Source organism: Lithobates pipiens, unplaced genomic scaffold, assembly GCF_037356315.1.
Source record: "Lithobates pipiens isolate NorthernLeopardFrog02 unplaced genomic scaffold, aLitPip1_a1.2 Scaffold_23, whole genome shotgun sequence".
Taxonomy (NCBI): Eukaryota; Metazoa; Chordata; class Amphibia; order Anura; family Ranidae; genus Lithobates; species Lithobates pipiens.
The window spans coordinates 217,597,079-217,619,198 of NW_027507785.1; the positions used below are offsets into that span (position 1 = coordinate 217,597,079).

General features: G+C 44.2%; 1 protein-coding gene across 2 annotated transcripts in view; it reads right to left on the reverse strand.

Annotated features, from left to right (window-relative positions):
- The window catches only part of ALG14 (ALG14 UDP-N-acetylglucosaminyltransferase subunit), a 105,112-nt gene that overhangs the window by 73,722 nt on the left and 9,270 nt on the right, over nucleotides 1-22,120 (reverse strand). The window contains exon 3 of one of the 2 annotated variants that reach the window (XM_077452858.1): nucleotides 5,556-5,678. The exons of the other annotated variant lie outside the window; for it this stretch is intronic. Coding sequence (XP_077308984.1) covers nucleotides 5,556-5,678 — 123 coding nt within the window. The remainder of the gene's footprint in view (nucleotides 1-5,555; nucleotides 5,679-22,120) is intronic. 2 annotated transcript variants of the gene reach the window in all.

Sequence of the window (22,120 nt, forward strand, 5' to 3'; positions counted from 1 at the left end):
TCCCCTCTGAGGAAACACCGCCTTCATTTTCATGATTTAAGCCTCCTCCTCCCTTCGTTCCTCAGTTCTTCCAGAGTACCTCCGGCCAACTGGGGAGACACAAGAACACGTCAAACAAATAAACTTTTTAAGTCTTACCTGACGGCCTCATGTAATGAGTTCCCGATGATCTGCAAACAATTTGGGTGGGAACCGGTGCTGTCCTGAAAGACTCCTGGAAAAGGACATTACCGGTACGTAATTCCATTTTTCCCCAATCGTCTTTCAGGACAGCCACCTTAGAGAGGATAAGCGAGTATATTACCTTAGGGTGGGACCACTGCCTGCAGTACTATACGGCCAAAGGCTTGGTCTTTGGCTGACAGAAGATCCAGTCTATAATGTTTCACAAACGTAGAAACACTGGACCACGTTGCAGCACTACAGATCTGTGCAGGAGATGCCCTAGCCCACTCTGCCTGAGAAGATGCTACTGCCCCGGCTGAGTGTGCTCTAACCCCAACTGGAGGATCTAACCCCCCTGTCACGTAAGCCTGTCCAATGGCTAACCTTAACCATCTAGCTATCGTACGTTTAGAGGCTTTGGAACCCTTCCTAGCCCCAGAAAACAACACAAAAAGTGAATCAGATTTCTTGAACTGACCTTGTGCAATCCAAATAATGAAGAACACATCTTTTAACATCTAATCTGTGAAACATGTGTTCCTGTTCTCTTACTGGATTCGAACAGAAAGTAGGTAGCACAATCTCCTGTATTCTTATGGAAACTAGAGGCTACCTTAGGTAAAAAAAAAAAAGGTGCCCTAATAGAAAGGGCTTCGAGTTCACTTACTCTCCTTGCTGTAGTGATTGCCACCAAAAATACAGTTTTGAGAGTGATCAATTTTAACGAGCAAGGTTCTAACGGCTCAAAAGGTTCCCCTGTGAGAACCTGTAAAACCAAAGCCACATCCCGACTAGGAAGGGGGCGACCAAAGGCTTGGTCTTCGCCTACTTAAGGTTCTGAAGAACCTTACTATACCAAGGACTGACATTAGATGTCTATGCAGAAATACGCTTGAAACGGATACCTGACTCTCCAATGTTTCGGGGCTAACCTTTTATCTGCCCCTGACTGCAGGACCTCTAGAACGGCCCCCGAGCTGTGCTCATTGAAGGAGTTCTCTGAGCACCAGTTATTGAACCGCTTCTATACCTTCAGGAAAATGGTCTGAGCTTCCATTTACCTGCAATTCAAAAGAGTGGCTACTAACAGTCTGAGACCCCTTTGCCGTTCGGTAATTCCTCAGTAGCCAAGCTGCAAGGTTCCACCTGGGGACAGCAGATTGGACACCGGGAAAAAACCCCGGGGAGTTCCACCGACAGGCCCTTCAGAATGGAGAACCACGGCCTCCTGGGCCAATGAGGTGCGATTAGACAGAGATGGTAATCTCCACCTGAAACTTCCTTAACTCTGCAGGAATCAGGATGGGAAGGGGGAAAGCATAGCACCTAGAGAAACCCTAAGTCTGTGCTTAGTGCGTCTGCTTCCGACATCCCATCTCCCCTGCTCATAGAACAGGAGATGGCTTCTCCCTTGGGGCAAAAGAAGTCTATCGAAGGAATCCCCCTCCACCGGGTGATCACTTCGAAAACGTCCTGTTTGAGAACCTGGTTGCTCTCTCCCCGCGTTCTCCCTCCAATTTTGAGGGTCTCTTTGACTCCTTCCTCCCTGGATATTGGCCAAATCCACTCTAGGCCTTGTGACAAACATGCTCCCCTATCCCACCAAAGGGACTTTAAAATACGGGCTGTGCAGTATTATCTCAATGGTCTAAGTCGGCTATTCACTGCTACCTTGACAGCACAGGACTGTCAGCTGTGACCTTTGCCATTCGGTGATCAGTCGTGAGCCACCGTGCTAAAGCTAGCAATGGACACCCTCGTGATTTGGCACAGGGTGGACTAGAACTCAGACATACGCAATCCAACCGCAGACTGCGCCTTTGGGAGACGGCGCGCATTGTCACACGCCACCGCTCCTGGCTTCTTTACCTGAGTTAGAACCGAAAACCAAAGAGTCCTAAGACCCTCTACTGTGGCCCCAAACCTTCAAGATGAATAGTTTGCAGAGGACGGTAACGCAACCCCGTCCACTGAACAGCTAGGAGCGTGGATGTCAGAAAGCTCAACCTGACCCTCTTCACCCAGGAAGGTGACCCCTTGGGAAGAAGTTTAAGATGAGTTTCCCTAGGTTCAGAGGCCAACCCAAGCTCACTAATAGGTCCCTTGTAAGCTATGGATCCCCGTTCAACTGCGCCAGAGAAGGGACAAACAGGAGAAGATCGACGAGATACACGATCACAGAGACTACCCTGAGACGCAGGAAGGACAGAACCTCTACCATCGCTTTGGTGAAGATACGAGGGAGAAGGGGATAGCCCAAGGGGGAGTGCTTTAAACTGAAGGTGTAGCACCCCTACAGAGGTTATTACTGCCAGCATGAGGAAACGCTGGTGGTTCTCTGCGATGGAAATATGCAGGTATGCATCCTTACTATCGATGCCCTGAAACAGTTTTGGTGGAAGAGGTGCCCTCACCCCGTGACTAAAACCAACCAAAAGCTTCTGTAGGTGACCAAGACACCCAGATTATTCAGGTTCAGGATGAGCCTGAACTTTTCCGAAGGCTTGTAAACCATAAAAGAGAGGATAGAAGCCTTGCCTGTTTAACCTGCTGGGACCTTTGTTACCACTTCCTATTCCTCTAACTCCTGCAGAGGAAAGAAAGGCACATCTTGTCAGCTCAGTGACAAGGAGTCTCAAAAGGGGGAAGCTCTGAAAACTCCACACGGTAACCTCTTTTGATGATCCCCAACACAAACTGATTGGAGGTGATCGTCTCCCACTTGGGGAGGAAGGACCCTTTTTAACTGCTCCGCCTATTTTATCTCAAGGGGAAAGGCCTCTTTCTTATAAGCCGTGCGATAGCACTGCTTCAATACCTGGCCCAAACAGCAGGTCTCCCCTAAAGAGGAATTCCACCGAGCTTTGATCTGGACGCCCTGTCCCTCTGCCATGTCTACAGCCTTAAGGCTCTCCAGGCTGAGTTGGTCAGAGTCGAGGACCTTGCATACAATCGAATGGATTGAGCCGAAGCATCCGCAGAGTATGCCAACGCCTAAAGCAGCACGGGAAAAGGAGGATAGAAAGACTCCTCTGCCGTCATTGCTTCATCTGGATAAGCCAATACTTTGTACTACGAGCCACCACTGTGGCTGCTATGGCAGGCTTAGAGATTTCCTTATGGTAAATCTTCAAACCATAGGGTCTGAAAGTACCCCCATGTCCCCAGGGACAGGTCAGTATGCCTGGACATCTGAGAAAAGGCCGCATCTAATCTGGGGGATTTTATTCCAGATGAGAGCCTCCTCTTCCGCCCAAGGAACCCTGCTTTAATGTACCAGAAAAGAAAAGCTTTCTATCTGGATCCTGCCATCCTTGATGGCATCGATCAAGACGTCATGACCCGGGAACACCCGCTCCCTCTAGGCCCTAGTACATCTGATCGTGGGGTGACAGTGCCTCCTAAGTGACTTGGAAAGCCCTCAAGAGCCTTTCCATCTCATCCAGGGGAAGTTTATACCGTGAGGTTCTTTTGGGTTCCCCATCCAAGTCCTCACCCTCAGTCTCCCTCTGGGAGTCTGAGACGGCCCTGTCAACTTCTTCCTCAACTTCCCTCTGGATTCTCCCTAACCTGTGGGAGGAACAACCATTGGGTTAGGTGGAACACTCTGCTGTGCTGGTGAAAAGAGTGCTCTGGAGCTGAGGGCATTGAAAACTTCACAGAAGCCGCCAGATCTGCACCCTGTTCTGCTGCCTGCTTTCTAATGGCACCCAAACAGAGCTACGGACTGAGCTATCCAGGCCTTTAATACACTCCTAACAAAGTGCCTTGAACCAGGAATTCCCCAAAGAGGCTCTACATGAAGGACACTTCCTCCAAGAACCAAGGGGGGACCTGCTTAAGTCTTTCTGAGATACCGAAGCAAAAGAGAGAGAGCAGCATAAACTTTAAAAAGAAAAGAAACACCAGCACTACTTAAGAGGACCACCGGGAGTGCCCAGGATCAAACTCCGCCTGGATCCCCGACGCACTGCCCTTCCCCCCGACCACCTAGGGGAAAAACACACCAGTGGAGCTACTGGTTATAAGGTAAGGGAACCCCTCTCCAGGGCTATTACCTTTGAGTGGCTGGTGCTGTTATCTCCAGGAGTTCTTGAAGCCTCTGCTTCGGACATTCTCCCGTTGAGGAAGCGTGGTACGAACGTGCCTCCAACAGCTACCTGTGCAACTGTAGAAAGAGAGGCTGCACCAGCCGAACGCTAGGTTCCCCTTCACGTGCCGCGTCCGGAACCGGAAGACGCGGATCGAACGAAGGGGTCCGCCCCCACCGGAACTGACGTCGCCCGCCTACCGGTCCGGCTTCCAGCTCCCAGCCGGCTGTATACACAGGGGGGCCCTGGACGCCTTCGTTTAGCGCCCCACTGGGCGAAACGCAGGGATGAACCTCCCCAAAACTTCTTGCTTTCCCCAAGCGAAGATTGGAGTGCGTGTAAAGGTCAGTCGAGTGTTCAGCTTCCCCAGCCGACCGGACTGTTTGCTCCGTTGAAACACCCACGGGTGAACGAACGGACGACCCCATAAACTTCCTGCTTCCCCAAGCGAAGTTTAGGGTATATGGACAGTACGAACACTTCAGCTCCCCGCCGATAGGACTGTCCCGGACCGACCGATAAATGGTCGGATTGCCGAACGGGGCCGGGGCTCCGCTCGGATAGCTTCAGTTTCACCAACCGAATTCAGCTTTCAGGTTCCCTGGCGATGTCTCCCCGCCGGAGGAAACACCATAACTGAGGAACGAAGGGAGGAGGAGGCTTAAATCATGAAAATGAAGGCGGTGTTTCCTCAGAGGGGAGGAGCCGGTGTCTCTCTAAGGTGGCTGTCCTGAAAGACGATTGGGGAAAAATAAATAAACATGGAGCTGTTGTGTATAGGCACATGTACGCAAAACAAACAGTTCCGTAAGAACCAGAAGAACAGCTAAGGCCTCATGCACACTGGACGTTAAAATAGTGTTATAAAAACGACAGCAGCTTTGCAGTGAGTTTTTCAACATTTAATGTTTTTGTGTGTTAGCTGTTTTTTTTTTTTTTCCTTCAACGGATCAAAAACGTTAAACGCTGATGAGCCACGTTATTGAGTGTTTATCTGTTTAACATCTTTAAGCCTTTCTTTGTGGTCAGAAAAACAGCTCCTCAATGCGATATTAGGGCATTCAGACAACAGCCCATAAACCCCACTGCTGATAAACGTCCAAAAACTTTCACTTGTGCATGGACACACAGGATAACAGAGGGAAGTTTATGGGCTGTTTAAAAAAAACAAAAAATAAAAAAAAAAAACACCCAAAAGCGGCTTTTTACGAGCTTGCATTGGAGCCTAAATGTAAGCCATCTTCAGAGATGTACTGTAGTTATATTACAACACAGCAGAGCAAAATATGAATGACCTACCAAGTCTGGCTTCAGATGGACAGTTAATGGAAAGGAGTATAGGAAGGACTGTATGGTGGTTACGACAGAGGAACTCCAGGACTGTCTGACTTCTCGGCTCCTGGGAATGCGGTGGATTGTGTACTGCACAAAAACAAAATGCACACCAAGTAAGTGATGACAGCAGTTTTCTTTCAGTGAAAAAAACCACCTTCATATCAATTTACATAACATATGCATTGCCACAGTATACCTGTGAAATATATTGTATATTTATAGTAAAATCACCAATTTCAATTCACAGTATAAGAAATATTGATTAGTATAACCATAACAATACTGGGGATGATCAGTGTAGTGTGTACTCCTTGAAATACAGTTGGTTCACTGCATTTCTCAGCAATTTTTCTCTTGTCAGAACGCTGGAACTGATTATGCAAGTTCGTTAAGTAGATATGACTAAAAATGTATGTACTGCTTGATGAGGGAGCCGAGGATCAGGTAAGCAGAACTGTTTCTCCTTTCCAATTGACAAAACAAGCTTTGAACCTTTGTAGCACGGGCACAGCCCTTCTGTGAGGGGTTATTTAACTGCCCCCAGCAGGGCTTTAAGTAAGCTTTCTAGAGTCAAAGCTATTTAGACAGAGTAGAGTAGGCTACCATAAATACTGGAAATTACTAGTAGCAGATATTATATAAACAAAAAGTGGGCAAGCACCAGCCTGGAAAATTGTTGCTGACCCAGGATGATGCACAAACAAAGATGTCTTCATCTTTTTGGACAGAAAAACTGTCAGGTTGGACTTTCATGGCCGATAGTGATGGTTTTAGGCCTGATTCACACTTGTGCAGTTTGCATATTGCAGATGCATTTTGCGTTTTTTCAATACACATCTTTAAACCACTGAAATCTATGGAACCAAAAAACAGAAAACAATAAAATAAAATAAAACATTGGCCCTTTCCATAAAATGCAGATGTGAACTACATCCATAGGAAACCATGTTAAATGGACTGTAGTGTTTCTGCAAAACGGAAAACACACTAAAAAAATGCATAGGTGTGAACCAGGCCTTACGCTAGGCCAGTAAAAGGGGATATCTGCAGAGTGTTCCCGCTCACGCCCGTAGACACGTACCAGATATTTGTCTGTTGCAAACATGGACTTGTAGAACAGTCTTCTGTATCAAAGATTGTTCAGAAGATAGACTAGTTAAATAGGAATTGTGCACTATAAACAGCTACTATTTTGGTCTTTGTTGAAATTTTTCATCTTGAGAGTTTATTTATAAAATTTATATTTATTTATATTATTTAGGTACACTGTGTTATTGTTTGCCTTCTAAATATTACCAGCTTGCAAAACTAAAACTGGAAACAACAGCTTTTGCACGTAGTATGTATTTTATTTATTACAGAGGTACTCCACCTAGTGGCACATAGTGAAAAGATCATTTTTTTTTTTTTTTTTTGCAAGGGGTTTTTCTGTTTTGTTTTTTGTTTTGTTTTTAACATGCATTTTCTTCCATTCAGTACAAAAAAGCAAGTCACAAGATCTCAGTAATGCACTCTTTCTGGAACTTGGGCTTAAAAAAAAAAAAAAAAAAAAAAAAAAATGATGTAATCACAGGCTGTAATGGGTGGCGAGTGCCAAAAATACACAGCATATAGAATTTTACAGCCGCCTACATGCGGGAAAATTTTAAAAGCCCCAAACTAAATGCCTTTGAACTGAAGTGTAGGGCTGCAACTAATGATTATTTTCATAATCGATTAGTTGGCCGGTTATTGTTTCAATTAATCGGCTAATAACCTAAAAAAAAAAAAAAAAGAAAAATAAAAAAAGAAAAAGTGTGGTGTATAATATACGTCAAGTTAAAAAATAAAAAAAAAAGGCTATTTTTTCTTAAAATATCTATATGCAGTGCTAAATATATATAACCAACTATATGGTTAGGGAGCAAAATCTCTAATCCACTCTGAGAACAGACAGAAGAGATATACTGTATATACTATTAGAGGTTGAATCTGGTAAATATCAGACTCAGAGATCAAATTTTTTATGTAAAGAAAAAAAAAAATTTAAGACCGTTTTGCCGATTTTCAGACAGAACAAATATAATATATGCTGGTTTTCGTTCAGAAATAATAGGATTTTTAAAACAGATTACCTGTAAAAATCCTTTTCTTTGATGTACATCAGGGGACACAGAGTCGTAGTAATTACTACATGGGTTATATCGGCGTATCAGGTGCTGGACACTGGCACGCCCCTTAAGGCGCAAACTTCCCCCATATAACCCCTCCCACTATTGGCAGTCCTCAGTTTTGTAGCCAAGCAATATAAGTGTATAAGAAGAAGGGAAGGACCTCTGTGTCCCCTGATGTACATCAAAAGAAAAGGATTTTTTACAGGTAAGCCGTTTTAAAAATCCTATTTTATTTTCTTACATCAGGGGACACAGAGCTATAGTATTTATTACATTGGATGTCCCATAGCAATGGCCACTGAAGGGGGGGGGGAACACAACAAAAAGGTAGTCAGAGGACTTATCCTGCAGCCTGCAGTACGCTGCGCCCAAAGGCAGAATCCTCCTGACCCTTAACACCGATTTGATAAAATCTGGTAAATGTATGAACTGAAGACCATGTTGTGGCCTTACAGATCTGAACCACAGAGGCCCGATGATGCGCTGCCCAGGAGGTACTAATTGCCCTGGTTGAGTGTGCCTTAATATGAAAAGGAGGAATCTTCTTTAAACCATAAGCCTGAATAATGACCTGACGAATCCACTTGGAAATAGTGGATCTAGACGCTGCCTGTCCTCTCTTTGGACCATCCGGCAGAATAAACAAAATATCTGTCTTACGAACCTAAGCGGTCGCCTTTAAGTACACTCTGACCGCTCTTACTACATCAAGGGAATGTAGCACCCTCTCTTCCCTAGATCGAGGCTCTGGGAAGAATGAAAGAAGAACAATATCTTGGTTTAAGTGAAAATCTGTCACTACCTTTGGCAGGAATTCAGGATGAGGACGTAAAACCACCTTATCCTTATGTATAATCAGATATAGCTACTTACAAGATAGAGCCGCTAGTTCAGAAACTCTTCTAGCAGAAGAAATGGCAACCAGAAACAATATCTTTTTAGTCAACAGAACCAAGGGAATTTCCCGTAAGGGTTCAAAAGGCTGCTTTTGCAAAGCCGACAGGACCAAATTCAAATCCCAAGGATTTAGAGGTGCCTTGATCGGAGGACTAATTCGTGTTACCCCCTGCACAAAGCTACGCTCTAAAGAGTGAGAAAGAACACAGACAAGGCCGAGATCTGGCCCTTGATGGTATTCAAGGCCAGATTAATCTCCAATCCCATCTGCAGGAAATCAAGGGTTCTACCCAACATATTTCCTGGGGTGCCAACCCCTGGATCCGCACCAGGCAACATATGCCCTCCAGACTCTATAGTAAATAATCCTGGAAGCTGGCTTCCTGTCATTAACCAAGGTAGATATAACTGAAGGAGACAACCCACGATCCTTTAGAATGTGGGTCTCAATAGCCACACCGTCAAATTCAGTGGCTGTAAGGTAGGATGGAATACCGGACCCTGCGCAAGAAGGTCTGGCCGTAATAGAAGAGTCCAGGGAACTCCTACTGCCGTCTTTATGATTTAGGTTAACCAAGGCCTTCTGGACCATGCTGGGGCCACTAGAATCAACTCCTTTTGTTCCTGCCTGATCCTGCAAAGAAGACGCGGAAGAAGTTGAACTGGAGGAAATGCATAGATTAGTGAAAACTGATCCCACGGGAAGACTAATGCGTCTGTTCCACAAGATAGCGGATACCTTGTCCTTGACACAAAGTTGTCGACCTTGTTGTTGAATCTGTATGCAAACAGGTCCACATTCGGAGTACCCCATCTTTGACATATCACAAGGAAGATGTCGGGGTGAAGAGACCAATCTCCTGGAAATAATTGTTGGCGCCTGCCAATTCTCTATCACTGGAATGAAAATTGCCGAAAGGCAAGGAACATTGTGTGCTGCCCAAGACAGAACGTAATTCACCTCTCTCTGGGCTGCACGACTCCTCGTGCCCCCCCTGGTGATTGATGTAAGCCACAGCCGTGGCATTGTTGGACTGAATCCTGACGGGACAGCCCTTCAGTCTGACCGTCCAGGCTTTTAGAGCCAGACGGATTGCCCAAATTTCCAAAATATTGATAGGCAAGGTCCTTTCTAACCTGGACCACTTCCCCTGGACAGAATCCTCTTCCAGGACTGCTCCCCAGCCTAGAAGGCTGGCATCCGTATTCACTACCTTCCAGGTGGCAGGAAGAAACGACCTTCCTTTTTTGAAGGTTGCTGGATATCAACCACCAATTTAGGCTCTGATGTACGTCGGGAGCCAGCTGAATTGGAAAATCTAAGGCCTGAACCTTCTTGTTCCAGGCTGACAGGATTGCGCTTTGTAGCAATCTTGAATGAAACGTACGTATGTGCGTAAGGGATGGCCTCGAAGGAGGACACCATCTTTCCCAACAATCTCATGCACAACTGAATGGAAGGCTTCTTCTTTGCCCTGATGAAATGGATTAGTTCTACAAATGAAACTGATTCTCTTTGGAGGTAAAAATACCTGTCTCTGTCTGGTATCTATGGTTAGTCCCAGGTACTGTACTCTCCTTGATGGCTTCTGGGAGGATATTTCTAGGTTGAGGACCCAGCCTAGAGATTCCAGGTAGTTTACCGTTGTCACCAGACTGTGGTCTAACCCTGAAACCGAATGATCTACTAAGAGTAGATCGTCCAAGTAGGCTAGGACTGTCATGCCCTGAGCCCTTAATCTGGCTAAAGCAGGAGCCAGAATCTTTGAGAACACCCAAGGAGCTGTGGCTAGACTCAATAGCAGAGCCACAAACTGAAAATGACGGTTTTCTACTTCAAAGCGCAGAAACCTCTGGTCAGCGGGAAATATCGACACATGAAGATAGGCATCCTTGATATAGATTGAAGCCAACAATTCCCCTCCTTGGAGGATGGCTACAACTGACTGGATTGACTCCATGCGAAAGGAACCTGATGGCTGAGGTCGTCGAGACTGCCTAGAGGCTGATGTTCCTGGTATAGGAGAAGAGGCCCGCTTAAATGAGAAATGTCTAAATTTCTTCTTTACTGGTAACAGCGAGCTTTTGCCATTGGAAATTCTCTGTAGGTATTTATCCAAATCTTCAAATAGCCATTCACCATGAAAAGGGAAACTGGCTAAGAGCTTATTGCACGGTGCTTTGGCTGACCAACTCTTAAGCCAAAGAATTCTGCGAGAATGCACCAGTCCCAACATAAGACGTGAGATCTGAATGGACGCATCTCATAGCATCCACTGTGAAACACAGTGCGTCTGCTAAATCAGCGTACTGCTGGACCTGTTCAACAGGCAAAAATTTAAGCATCTCCTCAAACTGTTCCTTAATGGCATTGCTGAACTGGCTAAAGCCATCTGATTCTTATGCGACTGGACTTTTTTACAGCAAAGGCCCCATGGAACGAGTCCGTCGGACAATTCGATCATGTGTGAACCTTTGCTTGCCAAAAATCTGGCGGAATTTAGAAATAGAACATGTTTTAAATCTTTCCACCACAACTCCGCCGGGCCGAGAAATCCGTTCGTGTGTATGCTAGTCTGACAGACAAAAAAAAAAACTACGCTAGGGCAGCTATTGGCTACTGGCTATGAACTTCCTTATTCTAGTCCGGTCGTACGTCATCACGTTCGAATCCGTCGGACTTGTGTGATGGTGTGTGGCCAAGTCCATTCATTTGGAAAGTCCGTCGGAACTCTGCCGAAAGTCCGTCGGACCTAGTCCCTTGAAAAGTCCGGTCGTGTGTACGCGGCATTAGAAAGGTGTTCCCGGCTTCTTATCTGCTGGATCCCTTAACATGAGCGCATCAACCAGACGTGAAGTTCTTATTTACTGAGGTAATCGCAGCATCAACTGCTGGAACCCTCCCATTTCTTATAGAAATCCTCTTCTATAGGATACAGTTTGGAGAAACACTTAGGGGGATAAAACTGTTTATCTGGATGTTCCCACTCTGCATACATAAGCTTTCTAAGCCACGCATGAATAGGAAAGACATCCCCAGCCGGAGGAGTTTTTAATGAAGGTTTTAATCCTAATTTAGAGATGGGATCATCAGAAGCCTGCGCTGCAGGTAGCAAAAAAGTTGAGCGAACCAACTTAGTGAGAGCATGCACAAGCAAAATCTCTTGCGGTGATACTTCCTCCGTGTTAGCATCCTTAGAAGAGGATAAGGCAGTATCTTCCAAATCTCTAGGAAGATCTGCCTGATCCCCGGCATCCTGAACCTCCAGGGGAGGATCTTGAGCACTTGATGGGGATCGGATGAGTTTAACCCCGCTCTGAAGGGATAAAATCGCATTAAGTTTCTTCTCTAAACCAGCAATGGTAGAAGACAACACTTCACGTGTAACATACTCAGGTGCTGAAGCATCTTGAGCGACTGCAATAACAGCTTCCCCTGACGGCTCAATCTGACCAGCCGCAACACTCTCAGAGGAGGATGACATTCTTTTGGACAGGGTTTTAGTTTGTTGTGCCCCTTTGCCACTTACAGCACAAAGCAGAGGCACTACCAGCAAAAGAATGTTTCACTTGCTAGGGTATAGTACAGTACAATAACTGCTATTAATCATAGCTATACAGTACAATGTTTTCAAAAGGGAGATGCCTGTGTCACCAAACCTGACCAGCAACCACTCTGCTCTGTCCCACCACCGCTAGGCAGAAAAAAATAAAAAATAAAATTGTCCCTTTATAGTACTAAAAGAGCAGATAATCGCTACTATAAAAGGGGTATATATATTATTATATTATAAATAAAATTATTACTATTATACAGGTTTTATATAGTGCCAACAGTTTGTGAAGTGCTTTACAACATGAGGGCAGACATTACAGTTACATTACAATTTGGCACAAGAGGTAATAGCTGTGGGGGATGAGCTGATGGAGGAAGTAAAACAGTGTTTGTTAGAAGCAGGATAGGCTTCTTTGAAGAGGAGGGTTTTCAGGGATCGCCTAAAGATGGATAGATTAGGGGATAGTCGGACAGTAGAGACCGAGCCGACTCTACTGTGTTTTGGGCTGTAATTTTTGCTATATACATACCTTGAGTTAGAAATATCTTATAAACTGACCACTTTATGTAAAAGAAAATAAAAATAAAAATAATACGTTTTAATTTTCTTTCCACGTTTTCCGAAGACTTGTGGAAAAAAAAAAAAGAAAAATTAACCTTTCAAAAGACTCATTACGTCTCAAAGAATAGACGTTGGGGTATTTGCTTTCCAGAATGGGGTTATTTTGTGGGTAATTCCATTGTCCTTGTGCTCCAGGGCCTTCAAAAATGTAATAGGTCGCTAGGAAATTAGAGGAGTAATTTATGCTCCTAGAACTCCTGATGGTGCTGTGCTGTGCTGAGGCTGTGTAAAAGTCACACACCTGTGCTATCGCCTTACTCGAGAGGAGCAGCAGAATGTATTTTGGGGTGCAATTGTAAGTTTGCATATGCTGTGCGTGAGAAATAACTTGACAATTTTGTGGAAAAAAAATAAAAATTCTTCAAGAATTGTGGGAAAAAAATTACAACTTAAAAAAAAAAAAAAAAACACCTCACCATGCCTCTTACTAAATAACTTTGACTGTCTACTTTGTAAAAGGGGGTCATTTGGTGGGTATGTGCACTTTCCTGACATTTCAGGGCCTCAAGAAATGAGATGTGGTGTGATCAATTTTCAATAATTTGCACCATAGCTTGTAGACTCTAACTTTCACATAGACTAAATAATATCCATTCATTTGGGTTATTTTTACCAAAGAGATGTAGCAGTATAAATGTTGGCCCAAATTTATGAACAAAAATAACTAACTTAAAATTGCAAAATTTTTATCATAGAAACTAAAAAATAAAAAAATAAAAAACCCAGTGGTGGTTAAATATCACCAAAAGAAAGCTCCATTTGTATGAAAAAAATGATAAAAATTTTGCTTGGGTACAGTGTTGCATGACTAATTGGCATTCAAATTGTGAGAGCGCTGAAAGCTGAAAATTGGTCTGGGCAGGAAGGGTGTGTAGGTTGCCCTGTATTGAAGTGGTTAAATTAGTATTAAAAGCAGAGGTTTTTTTTGTATGGCTATGATCATTTTAAATATAAAGCACAATACTGGTAAAAGTTCACTTTAAATGTATTTGCCTTTTATTACCTTCATTCTATCAGCCTCCTCCTTATCTGGGTTCAGATTCTGATCTTTCCAGAGGAGGGAGGAGGCACAGAGTCTTTAAAGTGTTTTTTTTTTTTTAAATAACAAACATGTTATACTTACCTGCTCTGTGTAATGGTTTTGCACAGAGCAGCCCTGGCTCTCCTCTTCTGGGGTCCCCCACCGACACTTCTGGCTCCTCCTGCCCTCAGAGTGCCCCAATAGCAAGCTGAAATGTGTAATATACAGTGCTCCTATGGCAAGGTAAAAAACTTCTGACTTTAGAACCACTCACTTCCTGCCCAGGACTACATGTCCCATGAGGCATTGCTCCTCACACATTCAAATGTTCTCAGTCACTTACTGACATCTAAAGATGGTGTACTGAGCTTTATGTGTGCTGCACTGTATTTCCTGATATGTAAACAAATAATGCATTCTGTATGCAGGCTGACCGATTAATCGATTATCAAAATAGCTGTCAACAATTTTGGTAAACGATCAGTTGTCGATTAATCGATTAGCCCTATTGAAGTGAGACAATGTTTTCATCAATTGAAAGAGATGCAAAATGCTTAGTAAAACTAACAAGATTCATTCATTTCATTGCTTATGAAAGGTTTAAAAGAGGAAGTAAAAGCTCCCACTCTGATGCTTCTTTTCATTTAGTCCATTATAATAAGTAATTATCAGACTATAGCCACTGTAATCCAGCCCAAATCACATATTACTTACTGTTTAACCACTTCACTACTGGGCACTTAAACACCTTCCTGCCCAGACCAATTTTGAGCTTTCAGCGCTGTCACACTTTGAATGACAATTGCGCGGTCATGCTACACTGTACCCAAATGAAATTTTTATCATTTTTTTCCCACAAATAGAGCTTTCTTTTGGTGGTATTTGATCACCTCTACGGTTTTTATTTTTTGCGCTACAAATAAAAAAATACTGAAAATTAAAAAAAAAAAATATGTTTTTTTTTGTTTCAGTTTCAAAACTTTGTAAATAAGTACGTTTTCTCCTTCACTGATGGGGCTACACTGATGGGCACCAATGAAGTGGCACTGATGAGGTGGCATTGATGGACACTGAGATGTGGCATTGATGGGCACTGATAGGTGGCACGGATGGGTGACACGGATGGGCGACACGGATGGGCACTGATAGCTGGCACGGATTGGCATGGATGGCCGGCACAGATGGGCATGGGTGGGCACTGATAGGCGGCACAGGTGGACACTCATAGGCGGCATTGTATTATGTTATACTGTACTAATGGATGCCAGTGCCAAATAATGCATGCCAATCAGTGATGCCCATTGTGGGCACTGATTGGCATCCATTATGGGCACTGATTGGCATCCATTGTGGCACTGACTGGCATCCCTGGTGGTCTAGGGAGGATTACCTTTTGCTGGGCATCCCTGGTGGTCTGGTGGAGTCCCTGGTGGTCCAGTGTGGGCATCCTCGGGGGGGCTGTGCTGATAATCGATCAGCACAGACCCCACCCCCCCCATCAGAGGAGCAGCCGATTGGCTCTCCTCTACTCATGTCTGATAGACGCGAGTGAGGAAAAGCCGATCACCAGCTCTTCCTATTTACACTGTGATCAGCCGCGATTGGACACGGCTGATCACATGGTAATGAGTCTCAGTCGGAGACTCTTTACTGAGATCGTAGTTGCCGGGTGTCAGACTGACACCCCGCAACAACGATCGCCGCGATGCGCGCCTCGAAATCCTGATCACGTCATATGACGTCCGATCAGGATTATGCAACCACTTTGCCACCGTCAATTGCCTATAGGGCGGGCGGCAAGTGGTTAAAGAAACTTTAAAAAAAACTTGTTTCCAGGGGTTAGGCAGTGCCATCTTAAGTATTGTTTTTCGGAGTCCACAGTGGAGTGTATTTCTGCTCTTACATTGAGCACTTCCTGTACTGTTAACCAAGCCTCCTTCTCAATCCAACGTTTCTATGGCAACCCTGCTTCCCTGTTCATAGCCAACTTGTTTTATTTCATAGTATTTACTTGTGCAGATTGTCTAATGTTTGCCTGTGTCTGTCTTATCAGCTTCAGCTGACAAGACTGCAGTAAGACTGTGACTGTGATGCCACACGGTGTGTAGGAGGAAGCTCTGAGTGATTATGCAGCCTCCCGGGATTTCAGTGTTGTGCAGTAGGAAGTCCTGATAACAGACAAACACATAGAGAGTGGGCCGTAAATCAGGGGAGATCTGGGCATGCTCAGTGACGTCATTCTAAAGAACAAAAAAGATTACAACAATACTAAGTAAGGATATATCTACAAGCAGTGTTCATTAGGGTTTTTTATTTCTGATTTACATGGGACAAAGTTGTGGGGGAGAGTTTACAACCACTTTAAAGTGGCACTAAACTCTGGTTGAGAAGTATTCCATTATGTGTTCTTAACTCTAAAAAGAGCCTTCCATTGCTCCCAGATGCTTCCAAATGCATGTATATAGAAATGTAGCCATCCTTTCTTATTTCCTCCTGAGATGAACTATGGGATTTGTAATGTGCATAGAGCAGTTCACATGGCCACAGTTTGCAAATGGAAGTGAGGAGGGAAAGGGAGAGGTTAGAGTGCTCAAAGTAAACATTACAATGGCAGAAAAAGACAGCAATAAAAAATGTAACCACGTCAGCCTTCGCGATGTACCCGTACGTGGTCAGGTTGATGGGGGTTATACCAGGATAATGCCTGCAGCTACAAGCATCATCCCGATTTCTTTTTTTTTGGGCTGGATTGCTTTTACAGGCAGCAGAAGGGGGTCCTCTCACCGCCTTCCATGTTCTACCATCCCACTGGGAAGCCCAGAACTGAAGCCAGCGGTTCCACCAGCATGTAAAGAGGCAGTTACCGGCCTGTGAAAGCATTGGATCAAACCGATCTAACAGACCCCAGATCTCTCAGTTAAGAGAGCTTGTCACAGCCCATGTTATGACAAAGGATGAACAACTTCCCTTGTTATAGCAATATAGCCAATTTAAAAAAACTAATTAAAAAAAAGTGTATAAATTAAAAAACTAAATGAAAGGTTTTTATTTAAAAAGTGCCCCCATTGCGCTATGCTCGCGTACAAAGACGAACACACATGTCGGCCCTGCATGCGTACGTAAACAGCTTCCGTGCCACACATGTGAGGCATCACGGTGAACATCAGACTGAGAGCAATAATTCTAGCTCCAGACCTCCTGTGTAAATCTAAATTGGTAACCTGTAAAGGCTTTTAAAGCGTCACCTATGGATAATTTAATGTACCATCATTTGTCATCGTTCCACATGTGCAAATAACAAAATAAGGGCTGGACAGTGGTTTAGTTATCCTGACTGGGCGTTATATGTCCTGTCAGGATGCGCTGATTGCAGGGCCACGCAGCGGTGAGATTTGTCACTGGCCGTGTCCATGTTACACCACCAATGACCGATTTGAGTACCGGCTCGCTGAATCACAGCAGGTCATATGACAGCTGTACACAATGGTTGACTTCCTTTTAAGCCCTCCAATGTGTACAAATGTGTTGCTAGCTGTGATTGGTCAATTCGATTACATGGTACAAACAGGGCCAATCACAGCCCATTTGTACCATGTGATTTGCTTTCACCAAATCACAGCAAAATAGACTGAATTAACCACTTTATGCCGGCGATATAGCCAAAAGACGGCTACAGCACGGACACCAACTGCCAGGTGGACGTCCTCCTGTTTACTTGGACACAGCCAATCACAGATCATGCTAAATGGCCAACCACAGCGGCCGTTTAGCACTCGATCGGCATGTCCAATGAGAGGTAATCTCATATGTAAACATATGAGATGCTCTCCCTCCTCACACAGAGACAGCGTGTGAGGAGGGAGATCTTCCATGCTGCAGCGTCAGTGAGAAGTTAGCACTCACACAGTGAAAAAAAACACACACACACACACACACACACACACACACCTGTCCCCAATGCCACCTATCAGTGCCATCTGCTCCCAGTACCACCTATCAGTGCCACCTGTCCCCAGTACCACCCATCAGTGCCACCTGACCCCAGTGCCACCTATCAGTGCCATCTGTCTGTGTCACATCAGTGTCACATGCCATCAGTGCCACGTGTCATTGTCCTGGTGCTCCAGGCCCTTCAAAAGTGTAATAGGTAGTCAATAAGTTAGATGTGTCATTTATGCTCTTAGAAGAGGTGATGGTGCTCCCTGCATGTTGGGCCTCTCTAAGTGGTTAGGCTGTGGAAAAGTCCCACACATGTGGTATCGCAATACTCAGGAGGAGTAGCAGAATGTATTTTGGGACATTATTTGTGGTATACACATGCCATGTGAGAGAAATAACCTATCACAATGACAATATTGTGGAAAAAAAATAAATCTTCATTTTTCAAAGAATTGTGGGAAAAAATGACAACACCAAAAAGCTCACCATGCCTCTTACTATATACCTTGGAATGTCTACTTTAAAAAAAGGGGTAGTTTGGGGGGTATTTGTACTTTCCTGGGTTGTTCGGGTCGCAATAAATGAGATTGGCCACCAGTACATCAGGTGTGATCGATTTACACCACAGCTTGTAGACTCTCTAACTTTCACAAAGACCAAATAATATCCACCAATTTGGGTTATTTGTACCAAAGCTATGTAGCAGTAAAAATTGTGGCCAAAATTCATAAAGAAAAAATTTATAATCTGCAAAATTTTATCACAGAAACAAAGAAACATGCGTTTTTCTTTTTCAAAATTTTCGGTCTTTTTTTATTTATAGCTCAAAAAATAGAAAACCCAGGAGGTGATCAAATACCACCAAATGAAAGATCTATTTGTATGTAAAAAAAAAAAAAAAAAAAAAAAAAAAAAAGAAAAGACAAAATATTCATTTGGGTACAGTGTTACATGACTGTGTAATTGTCATTCAAAGTGTGAGAGCACCGAAACCTGAAAATTGGTCTGGGCAGGAGGGGGGGGGGGATTAAGTGCCCAGTAGGCAAGTGGTTTTATATATATATATATCACACATACATATACACACACAAAAACATTTTAACTTTTTTCTTGTATGGTCACCAGTCAGTGTCCCTGAACACCACCACCCCAGTTCTATGACGATGCTGTACTGCACTGGTTACAGTATATAAACAAATAGAAAGAAAGAGTAAAAAAAAAAAAAAAAAAAAATATTCTGTTTGCCCAAAAATTACAATTTCCAAAAACCCACCATGCCTCCTACCAAATACCTTGGACTGTCTACTTTCCAAAAAGTATGTCTACTGTCCTGGCATTTTAGGGCCTCAAGAAATGAGACTACATCAGGATTGATCCATTTTCACATATATACCATAGTTTGTGGACTTTATAGCTTTATTCCTCCAAAGTAAATAATATACACTAGTATATATACACTATTTAGCAAAAAAAATAAAAATAAACAGCGGTGATTAAATACCACCAAAAGAAAGCTCTATTTGTGTTAACAAAATTCAAAAAATTTAGTTTGGGTACAGTGTTGTATGATCATGCATTTGTCATTTAAAGTGAAACAGCGCGGAAAGTTGGCCTGGGCGGGTAAAAGTGCCAAGTATTGAAGTGGTTAAAGGATGACACTTTTGGTATTTGTTAAAGAGGAAGTAAACCCTGATGAGTTTACTTCCTCTTTGTCTCCCTGCAAAGGTAAAGCATAATGGACTACTATGCATTGCATAGTAGTCCATTATGTGTCACTTACCTGACACAAGAGCCAGCGATGTCACCGCTGTTCCCTGTAGTCTGGCGCATCCATCTTCTCGGTGGGTCTCGCTGCTCCACGGCTGTCATTCGGCGAAGCCGTCACTCCCCGCGCATATGCACGGGAGCCACAACGCGCGGCATATTCGCCGTTGATGGTGCTGCGCTCAGTGCGCCATAGACAGCGGTGTCTGTCTTTTGGCAAATATCTCCTAAACCCTGTAGGTTTAGGAGATATTTCTTGGACCTACAGGTAAGCTTTAATCTAGGCTTAACTATAGGTCAAAGTGTGTTGTAAGGGTTTACAACCACTTTAACTCGGTGTAATGTAATCTTTCATATTTTACAAAAAATTTTGTTTGTGTGCACTAAAATTCATTAAAGTGGAAGTTTACTTTTTCCAGAAAATCTGTAAGGTGACCTTGCACTGGACCCCTACCTATCCCACCCAGTCCTGTTGTACCAGATTGCCATGATTCATTGCCGTCAGACACCGACAAGCTGCTTCACCAGTCCAGGGAGTTGAAACCCCCGTGGCTTAATCTTGTGTCCATAATGCTTAGCCAGTATGGATTTTGGGGTTTCTGATGGGTAAGCACCATCACATGGACGGAGGGGTGGATCCAGAGTCTAATCTCAGGAGGGGCACTGTCAAAAATGTTGTGGGCAATTTGTCGGGGCAATGGCTGGTGTTGGCGCTTCAATCATTACGACACTGTGGTTGTATGGTGTCAGGATGATTGAAGTGCATTATTTCTAATATTGCATTGTAATGTATAATGAAATAGTTCAAATCATCATAACGCAGAATCAGTGGGAGCCCTGAACGTGTCACTTGCCATCGTCACCTGCCACCAGATTGGGATTGTCACTTGCTATGTCGCCTGTCATCAGGTGCAGCTTGTCACTTGCCCCTGTTGTCTGCCACCAGATGCAGCTTGTCACTTGCCACAGTCGCCTGTCACCAGATGCGGACTGTCACTTGCCAGTGACAGTATCCCTGCTGTCCCAGAGTGAGGGTGGGCAGTAAGAAATGATGTCATCTCAATGCTGCCCACGCCTGCACAGTAATGGCAGTCTTTTTTTAAATGCAGAAATGTGGTGACAGTTAGTGGCATCTCTAGCTTTCATATTTAGGGGGGCACATGAGGGGACAAACTATTACATGCAATATATATATATATATATATATATATATACATACACACACACACACACACACAGTGTCTTGAAAAAGTATTGGTGATTGCAGCCAGGTGGAGGGGAGCAAAGGGTGGGAGCATTTACCCTTTAAGGTGTATTTTTTCGTTTGAAAAACCGCTGCGCAAATACCAAGTGACATAGATTGGGACCCCCCCCCCCCATTTTATTCTCTAGGGCATCCACTTAATGTTTGGGGGATGTAAGTAATTTTGTAAAAAAAAAAAAAAAAGAAATGCTAATTTTTTACATATATGTGGGAAGTATCAGAAGTGCCTGGGGCTGAAAGTCATTAATGGGGGAAAAAAAAAAAAAAAGGAAGATGATTAAAAATAAATTCCTGTGTTTCTGTTATAACAAATATTTCGGCAAATGCAGGTCGGCTACTCTGCCTGTGTTAGCTGGCCTAGACAGTGCAGGAGGGGAGGATCTATGCATACTGGATAAAACAGCCTTTTCACATAATGCAGAGGATTAACCCCTTAAGTTCTACAGTGAGTATAACAAGCATGCTATGTTGATATACACATTTTACTGTTGTGGGTTTAGTAACACTTTAACCACTTGAGGACCGCCGTATTGCCATTGTACGTCAGCACAATGGCACAGGCAGGCATAATCACGTACATCTACGTGATTGCCTTCCAGCGGGTGGGGGGTCCGATCGGACCCCCTCCCGCTGGATACGGCGGTCCGGTTCGATCCAGGAGCGCTCCGTGATGAGGGGATGGCCGTTGGTTTTCGGCCACCCCCTCTGGATCGCTCCTGGCCAATGAAAAGCTTCCTCCCCTGTGTATTGTTTACACAGGAAGGAGGAAGTGATGTCATTCTCCTCGGGGCGGTCTTTTTGACCGGACTACGAGGAGAACAGTAAAAGTAAGTGTGCACCAACACTACACTGACATGTAGGTACACACAGGCACACAAACCCCCCCCCGATCCCCCCCCGCCCCCCCTCCCCCCCCAGTCACAGTGTCACTGATTGCATTGATCATTTCTTTACTGATCAATGCATTCAGTGTCAGTTGTGACAGTAAAAACTGTCAGGACAGTTAGTGTTAGGTCCAGGGTAGCCCCCTATCACCCCCCAATAAAGATTTAACCCCCTGATTGCCCCTAGAGTTAACCCTTTCACCCCCTTTTGCCAGTGTCACTAAGCGATCATTTTTCTGATCGCTGCATGTGTCGCTAGTGTCGCTAGGTAGCTAGTTATTTTTTTAGGTTCACCGCCAGGTTTTTATATCGCTAGGTACCCCGATATACTACCCAATAATGTTTTTAACCCCCTGATTGCCGCTAGTTAACCCTTTCACCCCCTTTTGCCAGTGTCACTAAGCGATCGTTTTTCTGATCGCTGCATTA